General features: G+C 37.0%; 1 protein-coding gene across 8 annotated transcripts; it reads right to left on the reverse strand.

Moving 5' to 3' along the window:
* Window positions 1-4,448: 4,448 nt before the first annotated feature.
* Window positions 4,449-15,643, reverse strand: Gapvd1 (GTPase activating protein and VPS9 domains 1). 8 transcript variants are annotated; one of them, XM_011499442.1, is made up of 18 exons: window positions 15,199-15,643; window positions 14,262-14,404; window positions 12,977-13,642; window positions 12,244-12,564; window positions 11,551-11,935; window positions 10,874-11,055; window positions 10,505-10,658; window positions 10,235-10,408; window positions 9,992-10,153; window positions 9,428-9,689; window positions 9,170-9,300; window positions 8,366-8,775; window positions 7,652-8,216; window positions 7,253-7,482; window positions 6,901-7,175; window positions 6,412-6,623; window positions 5,328-5,707; window positions 4,449-4,711 (listed from the first exon to the last, which is right to left on the reverse strand). In XM_011499442.1, exons 2-18 carry the CDS (start codon window positions 14,391-14,393, stop codon window positions 4,580-4,582), a joined length of 4,773 nt encoding a protein of 1,590 aa, XP_011497744.1. In that variant the 5' UTR covers window positions 14,394-14,404; window positions 15,199-15,643; the 3' UTR covers window positions 4,449-4,579. The 8 variants fall into 8 exon arrangements, with proteins under 8 accessions (XP_011497744.1, XP_011497750.1, XP_011497746.1 ...); XM_011499448.1 differs by having other exon boundaries at window positions 6,901-7,157; window positions 10,874-11,052; window positions 14,858-15,643; XM_011499444.1 differs by having other exon boundaries at window positions 10,874-11,052; window positions 14,858-15,643.
* Between the last annotated feature and the right edge of the window lie 310 nt (window positions 15,644-15,953).

A 15,953-nucleotide genomic window follows, 5' to 3' on the forward strand; every position in this document is an offset into this window, starting at 1 on the left:
GAATTCATTCGAATTAAAACAATGAAAGAAAGAAAAATAAAAGAAAGGCAAAAGCACTCGGCTCACAAATCTTGTCTGTCGGTTGCCTTTACGTATCTGTTATAAAAATCGTTTCTTTCACTTCTTCGATCGAAACTTAGATAGCGGTAATTTCGTATATAAAGTTAACGGGAAAAAATGATATCTAGATCGAACCCTCGTCATTCCTATATTGAAGGTTTTTCTCGAATATTCTAAATAAACAAATAAATAAGTAATGAGGGACATGCGACTATCGCGCATGTTCGCTTCCTTCGCGTCGTTGTTTTTTCTTCGAGATGAGAGAGAGAGGAAGAGAGCGAGAGAGAGAGAGAAAGAGAGAGAGTGTATAAGAATATTTAAAACAAGATCGTGTGTATTAAAAAAAATAATAAATAAATGGAAAAACGGAGTAACAGCAGAAAATAATGGATAAGTAATAACGTCGACACCACTTTTCGTAAAATCACGGAACGGATTGTTAAAGTGAAATGGAAAGACTGCGTGTAAGAGTATGAAAGTGTGAGGTAGTGTGAAAATAATGAAGTGTGAGTGAGTAGGAGATTTAAGAGAAAAAGAAATAATTAAAATTGGTTGGTGCACTTCCTAGGGATGCCAGACATGCGTGCGATTTAACGCTCCCCACCCCTTTTAAGCCGGGAGGGCAGGAGGGCTGAAACGCGTCGTTTACTTAAAAACAAAAAAGGGGGAGGTGCGGGAGGGGGAGAGAACGTTTCAATGAATGCAAAGTAAAGTACCGAATAATAATAAAAAAATTACATGTGTCGGTGATTCAGTCATAATATATATGTAATATATATTATATATAATTAAATTTAATGAAATGAACAGGAATTCCTCCATAGTCCTTTATTATTATTATTATTATTATGAATTATTAATTATTAATTATTATTATTATTAATTATTATTAATTATTATTAATCATTATCATTAATTATTATTATTATTATTATTATTATTATTATTATTATTAATTTAGTAATTATTACGATTATTATTTAAAACGTGAAAAGTTAATGGTGATGATTATGAGATGATATGCTGACGGTGATCATGATAAGGTGATAATGATGATGATGCTAAAAACAATAAAAAATGATGAAAACATAATTGTATTTCTGGTGACCTAGATTGCATTGATCATTAAAAAAGAAGAGAACAAAATAAATGTATCGTCATTTTTAGGTCACAAGATATGTTGTTTCTTTCCTTGGTGAATGCTCCTTTATACACTAATATTAATCTATTTCGACGACTATCAATAATTATTATGTATGGCGAATGATGAATCTTTCAATAAAGCACATGACACACTAGATATAAAATATTAACATGAAGAGCTGACAGAAATGTTACGTACAGTCAACATTAAGTTGTGCATTTCTTACACCCTCAAATACATCTACAATATTTGAACTTAAAATTTGTTGTAGATAAGGAAATTAAATTAATCATGCGTTTCATGCTATGAAAGGCAAAAAATATACGATAATCTTACCAATTTCTGTACCTCTGTACGATAATAATCCATTTTAAGTTTCTAATTATAAGAAAAGAAAAAAAAGAAAAAAAACAAAAACAAAAAATGTATGTTTGTTATTTTATTGTTTATACTTGTATAATAGGAGGTGAAGCCTCTATTAGCATTTTACTATTCTTTTCTCTCTCGATATTTTTCACACGCAATATTTATTTCAAATATAATATAGACAAGATATTTTTGTTGTCTCGTTCATTTAATTATTCTTGGTAAATACGCAAAAAACGATAATTGAATCATGTCTTATTATATACTATGTGTGAAAAATACTTTTAATTTATTGAAAGAGTTGTTATGTTTGTTTTTCTAATTGGAGAAAGAGAATAAATAAGATGAACTACGGATCTGCTGCTGCTGTTGCTGTTGCTGTTACGTCATTTGCAGAAATTAAGAGAAGGCGATTACCTTTCTTTGCAATTCTCTGCTGCTAAAATAAATAGATATTATTGCAGTTACGTTAGTTAAAATCCGTTAAGACACGATAAGGGTTAAAAGAAAGTGTTTTTAAAATAAGTATATTTTCATTGTTATCGAAGGATGGCAAGACAATTGAAAAATATAAAGAAAATTCGACATTTTGCGCGTGTGATTTTATAATTCGTACACCAAAATTTTGTTTATTTGGAAAATGGCATCGTTTCCACAGCTACTGGTTTTCAAGACTATAATCTAATCTAAATAAATGATATTATTTAATTTTGTACGCTTTTAACATTGGGAATGTCATACGAAGGCGATAAAAGTTAATGTAGTTTTAAACGGATGAAACTTTTACTTTCTTGTCTTGTACGTACGCCGAGATAATTAATTGTTTTATTTTATATTTATATTTATTTTTAAGCGAGGGTCGCATGAAGTATGATAAATAATTTACCTTGCATCCTTGATTTAAGTCAAGGATAATTGTATAAATACCATTTTGTTTAAAAAAAAAAAAGAAAAAGAAGTTATTAATCGTTTTGCACAGGTAGAGAGTATATATAATTTTAGGGCAAGACGATGTGTTAAATGTTCAAGTGTGAGATTACTTTTATTTAAAATTTACGAAGTATAAAGTCGGACGCTGGAATTAATTATCGATTGTGATATGTTGTAAAGTGTACAAAATGTCGAATCTTAATTAAGTGATCGATTATAAATAAATGTTTTAGTAACACTTTTCTCTTGTAGTTTAGACTTGCAATTTTGTGAATACTAAATTGAAATTTTGATTTTTTTTTAATGAAATTGTATTTTAAAGAAGAGCTGTTTGAAAATCTTATCACATATCTATTACGCATTATGTGACTTCTAAATATTATTAGTTTTTCATCATTTTGAGAAAACAAAAGTTGTTTTTATAATTAATTGACCCACCATATTTCTTAAATATCGTAATATCAATTTGTGTTAAATCATATATATATATATATATATATATATATATATATATATATATATATATATATATATATATAATCAAATCATATTCGTGTTTCATTTGAATAGATATAACTTTTATCGCCACAAGTGATATACATGTAATTGTATATATCGAGCTCGGAGAATTTTGATTAACTTTGAAGAATGATAGGTTGGGTAAATAATCCTAAAACCACAATAATAAATAAATTATGAAATTATACAAAATTGATTTATTATTGGTAATTTTTTAATTGCATAAATAGTTTGGGTTTATTTCGTCATTAAAAATATAATTTTAACCGATCTACAAATATTAAATTATAATTATAGCCATTATTTCATATAGATTATTAAATGTTAAGCTTTGTTTACCGAATAATGCGCTGCTTTGAAATATTGGTAAACATTCGTCACGTTTGGCACAAGATTATATTACATCTTTGCCGAACTTAACCTTGGCTAAACACAATTAATTAAACACACTTATAATAATGCTTCATGCTTTTATAAACTTTTCAAATTATCAAAAAAATAATTATTACATAATTCTAATGGTCTCGAGCTTTTGAAGTTATCAATTAATTTTCAATATAATATTAAATGAAAAGAAAGAAAACAACATTATATAATTTCTTAATCAAATTTTGAGATTTTTCAAATAAATAAACAATGGATGACGGATATATAATTACTTGGATTTATTCGACTATTTTGCAAGTGCATAAATCAGAACTCCACTAGTAAAATATTTAGAGATTCTCCAATAATATTTACCTAAATTAATCTAGAATATAAAAATAAATAACTTGAAAATATTGAAGTAATTTATTTACGTGTTGAAAAGATGATATTTAACGTTTTACTGTTACTAATGTGATAGAATGTGCTTACAAAACAATGTACAAGTAATTAGTAATGTCAATTTACGTCGTTAGTTGCGGAGAAACATTAGTGTTATAACAATTCTATAATAAAATCTTTTTTTTTTTGTTGTAAATTAATTTTTTTATTTATTATTTTTTTTTTAATCAGTTTTTTTATCAGTTGATTATTGAACGAGCTTTATTTATTGCATGTTAATAATATTAAATTAGTTTAATTGTTTCTATACTATTGTTTAATTACATAAATTCGTCGTAGCCCATTGTTCTTTTTATCTATCATTGTCTCTTAAATTTACGTTTTTGTTATTTGTTTATTTTCCTATATAATTAGAAAATTTACAGCACTTCTGCATGGATTTCCGATACATAAAATTATTAAGTGTTGTGTGTTACCCTTAATAGATAATAAATCTCAATAAATATTTTAACCGTATACTTAATGTATAATGAAATAAAAATTAAAATATTTTCCATTCAAGCCATTGTCTAAATTAATCTCATGATTTTCAAAAAAATATAAAGTATGCTCTAAATGCATTTTTATAAAACATTGTTTCAATTGTTTAAAATGAAGAAGAAAAAAAAAGAGAAAAAAAACGTACTCGTTCGTTCTGCTCAAAACACTAATATTTAGATCTCTTTACATAATACGAATAACTATTATTAATAATATTCATTTTAATTGTAACTGCAATTATATTAAAAAATATTAATCCATGGTTTTTATGAATTCTACAGCCGAGCAAAACTGTGTCCACCAATATTGTTCTTCGCCTTCCATTCGATTTCCAAAAAAGCTATTGACGTACTGTATCGTTGAAAGTAATGACGGTGGATTTGTCTGAAAGAGAAACAAGTAGCTTTTGAGAAACAACGATTAGACATTTCTGATTTTCATATTGCTTATTTCACGCATCTTTCATTGAAACTTTAAATTATATATATATATATATATTTTTTTTTTTGAGAGAGAGAGAGAGAGAGAGAGAGAGAGAGAGAGAGAAAGAAGGTGAAAATAATGAGAGAAAAAATGTAGTAAAATGTCTCAGAATAGTTAAATAGTTAACTATAGATAAAAATTCGTTTGCTTGGCGCTCTATAATCATTCGTAATAGACGTTTTTAATCAGATTCAGATTTAATCAGTAACATAATTTAACGATCTGTCTAAATTAATATCTACTTTATCATTGTTCATTTTGATTTCAATGTCGTTTTATATATTCTTGATGTATTCATCTTCAACTCGTAATGTAGCACTTAATTTGCAGCGAACAAGAAGTTAACACGAATGAAGGCAGACCACTTCTCGATGGCAATGAATGCGATTCTTACAAAAACTCCCGATTAATCCCGATTAATCCCGATTAATCCCGATTAACAAATTCGAATAAAAGTTGAAATAAAATTTGCTCGTTAAGAGCGAGAGTTTCAGCCGCCTCGGCTTTATAAAATCACCTTTATAATAACATAGACGAGGACTGGAATGAGATCGTCCGCCGCAGGCATCCCGCGCTCCGCAGGCATCGACCACCACTTCATGATGGTATCGCGGAAGACGCATTGCATCTTATCGCAGGGCGTTTTGTAAGCCGATATGACGGCGAGCTCGGCCTGGGCCCAGGGCCAGGGGCACTCATAATGGTAGATCTTGGGAATGCGCAGGTCCTTGTGGTTCGGCGTCACGAGTTTGGCGATCTTCTTGATGTGATCGTGAAAGACGTGGTCGCGGTGCACGTCCCCATCCCCATTCGGGTAGAGGGCATTCTGATAAACAGTGGCCATGAGCGTCCGCTCCACCACCGTTCTCGCGAGCTCCAGTTGACTGCAGCTGGCGGCTGAACGGGATTTCAAATTAAATTATAGACGGGGTAGTTAATTCGCTGATACAGGCTGAGCTTTTAACGTCGAATTTATTATCGAATATCGAAATTTTAATTTTAATATCGAAATTCAAGGTTATATGGATATTGGAGATGGTGCTTTTAACGCTCGAATTTAACCAAGTCGAGCTATTTGTTTTAATTAAATAGTAATTAGCCGATGTTTATTATATGGATGGAAACCGTGCAATCGAATGTGGCTAAATTTTCCAATTTTTTTTTTTTTTTTTTTTTTTTTTACAATAATAAAAAGCAGTCGCCCGTAGATGGAAGTTTAGAACTCTGCACGACATCCATAAAGAAAATCGCGGATGTTTAATCGACTTTGAACGCTGAGTGACTTTGAGATGAAAATCTTTTCACCTCGGTTGAATGGAGTGCGCGCGAAACGGATTGCCGAAGGCCTTTCTTTTAATGTCAAAGAAACATCGGGGAAAATGTACTTGAAGGCCTCTGTGGCAACACCGAGCTCATGTGTTCACTTACCCGTCGACACACTACATCGTCGCGAAACGTTTCGTTTAGAGAACCAATCCATTTATCAATTAAAAGGCAAATTACTTAAATTTTAAGAGTACGTAAATTATGTGAAAGCATGAATCGATCAACCGCTCTATGTTAATTAAACAAATCGTGCCGCTTGGGTGAATATGCCGTACCTTGCCATATCGGATCGTTTTCCATTTCGGTGTGCAATCTGTTTAAGAAGCTGTCCACTAGATCTTGCTTCTCGTCGGCCACCGTCAACTTCTTGAATTCCTCGCAGAACCTCTGAAGGTGCAAGTCCCGCTTTTCTAAGAATACTCTTACGCACACCGACACTAAGTGACTATTTACAGCATCGCGATCACACTTTACACGTTCTCCCAATCTAGAATTTGAAAATATAATGAGGAACGAGTGCTAGTTCAATCGTATATTATCGTATTTTATCGCATCGAGAGGCTGCGATTTGCCTCGGGGCAATGAAATAAATAGAAGCACTTGTTAATGATTGATACGAATCGTCATCGTCGTCAAAATCGTCTATATTGTCGACATTCCCGAAATAACAAATTGTCATTGATTGAAGTTGTCGTAACGCTTGCTTTCAATTTCAACTCTTCAACGCTCAATCCTTAAAAGGCATCACCTTTATAAATACTTACCGATCTAAATGCGCCATCGTCGATAACAAACCCTGCCGGCATCTAATTAAATAAGCAATGTAAGGCGATCGCTTTTGATAATCGTCACCAAGAGACTTGAACAATTTCCTACAACCATCCTCGTTGAATAATCTTACGCATCGTAGAGTCTCGTGTAGATGAGCGATCAACGCTCGATCCTGCAAATTTATGGCTTCGGCCAATTGAAGCTGGAGGAAAGCAACCAATTCGTTCTCCTTTTGTATCCACGAGTGTCTCTGTTTCAAATATATTATCTAACTTAAGGATTATGAAAGCCTCTTAATATATCAAATTCGTAAATGGGTAAGGCTCGATCGATCGTGATTCTTACTTCTGAGACGTTGGTCCACGGGACGTGCTGCAGGTCCGCGGTGCTGAGAACCATTCTCAGCTTTCGTTTGGCGTCGGCGAAGGCGAACGACAATTCGACGTTGTTGGGATCGATGAAAAGCCTCTCGTCTTCCACCTCCTTCGTCCTCGATTGCGTACTCTCGACCGACGCCGTGTCGCTATTGGCACTCGGCTTTCTCCTATACTTTGCTAATATATCGTCCGTTGTATCTGTAATGTTAATTTTCATTTTCACGATTATTATGTATGTACGATTATTATTATTCTTAGGGTTATGTGTTACGTCAGCCGCGGCTCGAGCACCGATTAAGCGAATGGCCAATAGATTCGGCCATAGAGACCGACCTCGAAATATCTCCAGGTACCATTAATCGCTTACCGCTATTTACACTGCAGGTGGACGTGGCGTCGTCGGACATGATCCTGCGTAGCCTGTGCCTGGCGTCGCCGCTCACCAGACCGCCGTCGTTACCCGACTCGGAGAGTCCGCGCTCGTAGCACCTGCTGAGCTCGTCCGGGCCCCTTAGGGATTTGCCCCTTCGGTTCCTCAGCGACATCTTCAGCTTGCCGAAGAAGCCGCGCTTGGCCTTCTGCTCGTCGTCGAGCAGCTCCTTGTCGCCGCGCTCGGCCGTCATGTCGAAGCTGATGCTCTTGGGTATGGCGCCCGTCGCGTTCGATGTCTTCGCGCAGTTTGGCTCTCGCGCGCCATCGGTCACGTCGTTGCTGCTGCTGCAGCTGCTGCCACCTGCGCCGACACTGCTCGCCGCTGTCGAGGCCGACGCCAACACCATAGCATTAACAGACCCCTGACTCGGGCCCTCGCCCAGCTGTCCGCTGACCTTTGGGAGCCGCGAGTCCGATCCGGAGCTGCTACTCGAGGTGAGGCTCGCCGTGCTCAGTCTCACCACGACGTCGCCATTGGCCGACATAAGCTCGCCGTGACCCTGCGCTCACGCGACAATCATCGTATTAGGAACTAACGAGACGGTCAGTCGAGTCTGTCGCTGCAATTATTCTATATGTGGCCCCCACCCACCCTCCATCAACAATACATCATCTCTTTGGAGAGTCGTAGGTAAGCCGGTGCTTTTACCGTTTTGGCATCGCCGTTGGGTAGCTTCCGATTCAGAGCCATCGTCGGGGCATTGAGGTGATTGGCGAGGAGGAGAGCGGGTGCTACGGCTGCTGCCCCAATGTGATTGCCCGCGGTGGACTCCTGGGCCGTCTCACCGGCGACCTTTGGTCCGTCGATCTGAAGCTTGTCGATGAGGTGAGCGAGCCTGTCCTCGGCGTTCGACTTGCCGTATAACGCGCCGTTAATACTGTTGGCGTTGTTGTCGATGTAGGCGACGTTGTTGGTTCTGGGCTCGACTTTGATGCTCGCCCGGACAGGGGCGTTCGAGGACGAGGGCGAGAGAGGCGTCGGCGGCGACGACGGCATCCTTATTGTCGAGTGCGCGTCGTCACGGATGGGTCGGAAGAACGTGCCGGCGTTCTCCATCACTACGGATTTAATGTACGTTTTTGTTTTTGGTGGCGTTGAGGGGGGGGGGAGGCGACGACGATACGTGGGCGATATGTGGCTAATACGTGGACGTCGTGGCTTGCTTTTGCGAGTCACAAGTACATTTCATAGTTACGTCCATTGTTTACTTTATTCATTGAGTACTCAATGCTTGAACAATGTTTGAGCAATGTCGAGGACTGTTCAATCGGCCAAACGAGCGATTTCTTAAATTTGGCATTTACGCGCGAACAAAACGAACTTGCAGCAATAGAGCTCAACGTCTAATCGACAAATCACATAATGCAAAACAACGTATGGACGATGTGTGCTCGGAGATGGGATTTAAGATGCCCGGTGGCGCGTAAAGTGGTGCTACATATTTTCACTTACTAATAACAGTACGGATAACATTGAGGTTCGATACGAGGAGACTCTTACATTGATTTACCGGTGGTGGTGTATCTTCTCCGCCTTCTGGCTCGCCGCGACTTTCGATCTCCGATCTCGCTGTATCGTCCGATCTAAGAACGACACAAAAGCCATTATGTTTATATGTTGTCTTTGTTAAATTTATCCATTAGTTAATACGAGCTATGGCTCTCTAATTATTAGGAGCTTGATTGGAGGCTTAAAGCGAACGAGAAGTACCTTGCGACACTAGCGGTATCATCGGTATCGATTTCCGTCATCCGCTCCGAGTCGCTTGCTAATACATCGGTACTCCAAGCCTCGGAGGCCGTTTCGCTTATATCGAGATTCACCGTTATGGGTTCCGAAGTGAGTGGAGGTGGCGGTGGTTGCTCCGTTGGTGGCAGGAAATGAAAGCGATCCTGCTGCTCCACTAATTCGCTGTCGGACGCCAGGACATCGGTCGACCATGTGTCGGAAATCAAGGAAATTGTTTCGTCTCCTGGCAATAAAGTGCATAACATTTGTACACACACCTTCATGAATTCTGGCTTCTCGTTACGTATTCGATTACGACTAGGCATTAATCGAACAACGCTGCAGTTAATTTACCATTACGCGTGATAAGGTATCTCTAATCGAAAGAACATTAATCCGATAAAGTGAATCCCTGTGCCAATCCGTTGGAAAGCGCACATTATATTGGAATGTTGATAAATATAATGTAACGTAAGGTAAACTAAGGTAAGATAATGTAAAGTAAGGTAAAACACTGTAATGTTAAGATTAATTGAATTAACATACCCTCCATCAATTTCTTAATCTCAAACTTGCAAAATTTATCGTCAATCTCCGATCGGCTTTGTTTGGTGGATATAGTTGGCGGGGCCAGGTCGAGTCGACGATTATCACCCGTACCTCGACCATCGTCACCCTCGGTAATCTGAGACGACGGCGTGTCCCGACCTGAACATTCACACGATCGTTACAATCGCATGCGAGCCTTGACGCGTATTCAAATTATATAGCCAAAATTGTCAAATTTACCAGAAATATTGGGCGTCCCTCTTCCCGACACATTGGCGGATATCATGTCTGATAAATTATCGTTTTGATCCTCGGTTTCGAGTTCCAAGGATGAGGCGACGCTGTGATTCGAGGCTGCTTCGGATACGGCCTCCAAATTATCCGAAGTATTGCCGATAGAACCTTCGAATAGAACTAATAACAATAGAATTGATATTAATAATTAATTTATCGGCATACGTAAAGGCCGGCGAGTGTTTATTAATTAGTCGTCGATAATACGGGATTTACCTTCATCGTGAGATAATGAGAAGCGAGTACGTTTCTCTTGAGTTTCGATTCTGTCGCCGTTTGTTTCTCGATTACAATTATGTCCATTGGTAAGCTCCTCCGACAGATTTATTGTCATTGCTTCCGAATCCATGTTTCTTTGCATACACAAAACCTGAATGCATAAACGAAGCATCGCAATTATTCATAAAAATTTTTCGAACGATTTTTATTACGTTTATTATGTTTATTTTGAGGGGTGGGGGTGGGGAGTCTTTTTAGTAAAAAATTTGCAATTAATAATTCGCATAAACGTGCGAATCTCGATGGCGATCTAGAGATATTTAATGGGAAGTGTAGTGGCGTTGAGATAGCATTCGAGGAGCTTACCTTTTGCTCGCTCAAAAGCCCTACGGATTCTCCCACAGTCAGTCCGAAAGGTATTATCAAAACTCCCAATGGAGTTTTATCGGAGGAATCGTCCTCTGGACCTGATGCACTATTCGTATCATCTCCGATGTCTGATAATGCATTGTTGCCGGTAACGCGCGATCCTCGACTTCTACCTACTGCTAGAACATGCAATTCATTAAAAATGATACTTTAGGTGAGATAATTAATATGAAAATGTGACTGTAAAATGGTGACATTGGGTTTATTGCAAATTTCCATTGTATTTCAATTGAGGAAAGGCTATTTGCTCTCGTGCTCGTCGTGGCGGGCGATTCTTCGGGATGAAATTAACGTCAATTGTTAAACAAACATTTCATTTGGAATTTAAAATCAAAATTCCCAATAAATGGCAATATGGCTCGCTCATTAATTTGATATTTGATAAGTAAATAAAGTACAACAGCACACGACAGGCAAAAAAAATTGAAAATTGCTCATTTTATTAATTAAGGGACATTTTAATAATTAAGAGGAGTGCTATTTAAATACAATGGTAATTACAAATGAGACAAATTGTTATTGATTTATTTGGAAAAATTGATCGAGCAATTCGCGCGTCATTTCGTCGGCTGCCATTTTAATCGCCAAAGTGTTTATTAATACAAAATCATCACCTTTGCCTAAAATGCTACTTTTCTTATTGGGCGAATCCGGGGACGTATTATTGGTTGTCTTGGTGGCACTGACAACGGACGAAGGCAGTTGCGACAGCATGTCGTTAAGTTGCTTATAATCAAAGCCATTGGCCACAGGAGGGACGAATACGCTGTCTGCGTCGTCTCGATTAGCCGTCGCGGCATCGTTAATCGACTGCAAGAACGCGACCAAATTGTTCAACTCGCTTTCCGTAAACAAGGCAGCGGATCTTGCCAGCCCCTGCAATTTATTAGCGTCGATGATGCTCGGCTCCTCCTCTAATTCCTCCATCGCCCCGTCCAGCATCGCGTCCAATATCGACGACACCGAGTCCTTCTCGAATCTCCGATAAAGATCCATTACCTGGAAGGTCAAACTCGTGGCTTAATGATTATTCATTATAAGAGGGCCGGGCGTTTGGAGTGGACTCCAAAGTGTCAATTATTTTTTAATTTTCATTATTATGGATTATTATTATTTCATAACTTTCACATGGAAATGTCTTGTGAAACGATCGTAATGCGCATAAATAATGCAAAATAGGTTAGCTAGTATCCACTGTATGTAAATGTGCGTTAGTGACATACGTTATATGATTTATCATTGGCTTTAAGATCTCTTAGTTAGATGGAAGCTGTTCTTATCGGATTAAAAAGCGATCGATCGATTACCTTGGAGTCGATACTCTGATACTTAATGAGCGAGAGCATTTGCAGTATCTGTCCGACTTGCATGAGATTGAATCGTGCGACGTAGCTTATGGGTGCGTCGGTGATGCCGTAAGGCTCGGGATTGACGATCGCAGGGCAGATAAAGTACGTAAATACAAGGTCGGTACACATTGCGTGGATCTCCTTCGGATCGACATTGCCCGTTTTATTTAATAAGCCAGCCATCTGCCGTACTAACCAGTACACGCACGTCGGGAAGCAGTGCATGTTCTCCTTTATACTGACAATAAATCTTTGAGTTATGCGCACCAAGGAGTTGACCTGCGATGAAGGCAAATATTATTATTCAATTTTCTGCCCAACAAAAGCATCGGTGCATTTACGCATTTATAACACGACGGCTTTCTTAACAATGGTATTTTATGTTTGATTCTATTATAATGGCGATTACTTTTCAAAGCCGTATTTTATCAATTTTTATCGGCAGATTTAAGTTGCCCCGTATAGAATACAACTTTTGGCATTTTACACGGGAGTATGCTTTTAGTGCCGTTGTATTGTCATCATTGTGATTATGCATACCTACGCGTGTTACATACGCGAGTACGTGAAACTTTATTTCCAGGTAATAATAACAATTGTGAATATTATTTTGAAATCGAGACGTAGTAGGGAGCGAAAGTCGAAAGAATTTACAAAAACTTGGGATTCTTGCTCGTAAACGATAACCTACCGTCCAGTGTCTATAGCGTTGTAATTTCGTTTGATACTCAACGGTGCCTTCCTTGCCAAATTTTTTCAACTTTTCATTGGGGTGAAATCGTACCGTTGCTTTATCCGGATCGATATCAAGAAACATTTCGTCTTCCATTAAGAGTTGCATAATTGGTCCGTTCAAAGCAGCGGTTAAAAATAACTTGGCGGAAAAGAGGCTTTCGTGAAAAACGGAATAAAATCTTGAAAATGCACAAGTTCCGTGTCGTAGTAGTCTTCTTGGATTGTCGGATGGGACAATTTGCAGAAGCATTAGATGTCTCAATAGTTTTAATACCAAGATTTTGTCTTCTGGCAATAAGCAGCTACCGTAAAGTCCACTGGCGAGAGACTGAATGATGCCTTGCATCATCTCTGGCACAATTTTGTCCCCTTCGACTAAACAGGAAGCGAGAAGCTTAACCGATGTGCGCAACGATGAAAGAAATTCTCCGTACGCGATGCATGGTTGGTGATGTAGTTGCTTAAATGCATCGATGAAGCGAGAGTTTTCTAAAATATTTGCTCTTTGGCAGCAGGACGCTGGTGTACAATCGGGTCTGGATACGATCAATCGATTTAAATTTACTCTTTGTTGGGCTGTTATCCATGCTTGCTGAGCTAAATTTGCCGATAAACATAATACCTGCAACATTTCCATATAAGTTTAGCTCCCATTTCGGCAAAATTATAATCTAATAAACATTTTAGAATTATTATTATTGTAAGTGTAATGGTCTACTATTGTACATAATTATTATTATAAGTGTAAAGCTACATGCGATTGTTGCATAATGAACTGATAAAAAATTAGGTCTTTAGCTCAAGGATATATCCTTAATTACATATCATTTGAATACACATTATTTGAATTAGATGTTTAAATTGTATTAAAATCGAAACTCGTCCATTCTAAAATTTAAATGGTTTTATATAATAAAGGTTAGTTCAAAGACTCTTTTAAAATTTGTCTCGCAAGTATTATTTATAATGTAATCTACTAATCTAACCTCACTTTTTAGTTTATTATTTTTTATACTATTGCTTATAATTATGTTTGCTTAATGCAGCAAAAACGTTTATTCGCTCACTGAGAAAACTAATAGCAAATATTAAGAAAAAATATATATTATCAGTTTTTTCTTGGCTCTCCAAGAATTCTCATGTGTTAAAAAAAAAGAAATTTTTATTGTGAATACAAGATGTATTCTTCTTTTTGCCATTTACAATGTGAATTTTCAAAGAAATTTTCTATTTTTACTTACTTTTTCATTTAAGGTTTGTAAATTCTGTTGCTCGGAATTAACAAACAGTCGCTCTTGACGCAAGTGTCCAGCTAACTCTATCATATCCCATTGAAGGGTTCCTAATGACTCAACACTGTTTATCGAAGACATTGTTTATATATCTGAAAGTATAGAAAAGCAAATGTTTATCGATAATAAAATATGTTTACAACATAAATAAGCGCTCTCACGTTTAATTATGCAATATCATTATAATTTGAATAAGACAATTCTTAATATAATAATATGCTATAATGAAATAATTATAAGTAATAATATAATTGTCCTTAAGTATTCAAGCAAAAATTACTACCAAACTTAAGCTCCATCATAAGTGCTACGAACATCAAATTCTTTACTTCTTACTTTAAAAGCGAATAATCAAATGAAACTCACTCGTTAATCATAGACAATGTATTTATGGTTCACCGGTAATTAAAATATTCTCATTTATACAAAATTCAAAGCCTTGAATTTGCCAATCTACTTCTTAATTAAGTACCTTCTTCAAATATTCTTTCACCAAAATTGAAGATTCTATTCGATAGCGACGATACAAACCAACAGAAACTCACCAAAATGCAATTCCATGCTCTATACCTTGATCAAAGTTCTTTAACTGAAATGCTACTCATGACTACTGCCCATGAACTACCAATAATACCATTGACTGACTTAACTTTTATCCTTGTCTCAAACTCTGGACCAATCTATCAATCCCCTCAATGACTATACATTCACAACACATTAGCGAGTCCTTCGTTGCAGTCGGTGAACAATTGCGGGCGCTCGACCCTCTCGTATCTCATCGTACACGGCCGCGAATTTCGAGGAATTTGCGAGGAATTCAAGATTTTCGCAAGGTGATAAAAGGGAGAGTTTAGTCAGCTGGTTAACCGATCGTCTATGATATTACCAGGATTTGCGCAATAGCGCGCTCCTGCAGGTTTAAGCAGCACTCCCTCAACTTAACGGATTAATCACCATTTACGATGACACGTTGTGGACGAAATGACGAATAATGCCTCTGGCTGGCCTGATCTAATTGCCATTCTATTACAACATGTTGCTGCTTTAATCTTGCTGATCACCATTAGTGGAAAAAAACTACAGCAACACCCCTCGAAAGAAGATGAATTGAAAGATCGTGGAGCACGCAACAATAGACGCTGGATTCGAGCGCTAACTAGACGGGAGATGATCAAAGTACCGAGTCATACACTGTATCTTTATCACTCCTCCGTCAATCGTCGTCAGATGTCCGAGATTTTTCTTACTTCGATTAATAATTCAATTAATAAATATGAAGATCCAATAATGCATTAAACGACTGTTCGCCACTTTCATCCTTGCCTCACTTCATTATTACATGAAAATCCATTGGATTTATATATCTCGATAAACCGATCGTACTCTGGCTAATCCCATTGCCAATTTCTTCCAATTACCACGAATCGTTGAAACTATTTCAAGAATTATATTATTATCTATGAATCCGTACGATAACATTGGTCGATCGGTAAGTCTTCTCAATCGTAGATAAAGCAGATTTCCTTCCTAACCACATTTCTCTTGGGCAAAAACAGAAAGGGAGAGAGAGAGAGAGAGAGAGAGAGAGAGAGAGAGAGAGAGAGAGAGAGAGAGAGATAACACTCTATATTATTTTCACAC

Source organism: Ceratosolen solmsi, unplaced genomic scaffold (genome assembly GCF_000503995.2).
Source record: "Ceratosolen solmsi marchali unplaced genomic scaffold, CerSol_1.0 scaffold35, whole genome shotgun sequence".
In the NCBI taxonomy this organism is placed as follows: Eukaryota; Metazoa; Arthropoda; class Insecta; order Hymenoptera; family Agaonidae; genus Ceratosolen; species Ceratosolen solmsi.

Bases quoted from the DNA above. Each gene is read 5' to 3' on its own strand.
- Gapvd1 (XM_011499442.1), bottom strand. From the start codon at position 14,393: ATGTCTTCGATAAACAGTGTTGAGTCATTAGGAACCCTTCAATGGGAT. The intron at 10,659-10,873 runs GTAAGCTCCTCG...TTATGCATTCAG, and splicing joins GGCTTTTGAGCGAGCAAAAG to GTTTTGTGTATGCAAAGAAA. The intron at 7,483-7,651 runs GTAAGCGATTAA...TTAACATTACAG, and splicing joins CACCTGCAGTGTAAATAGCG to ATACAACGGACGATATATTA.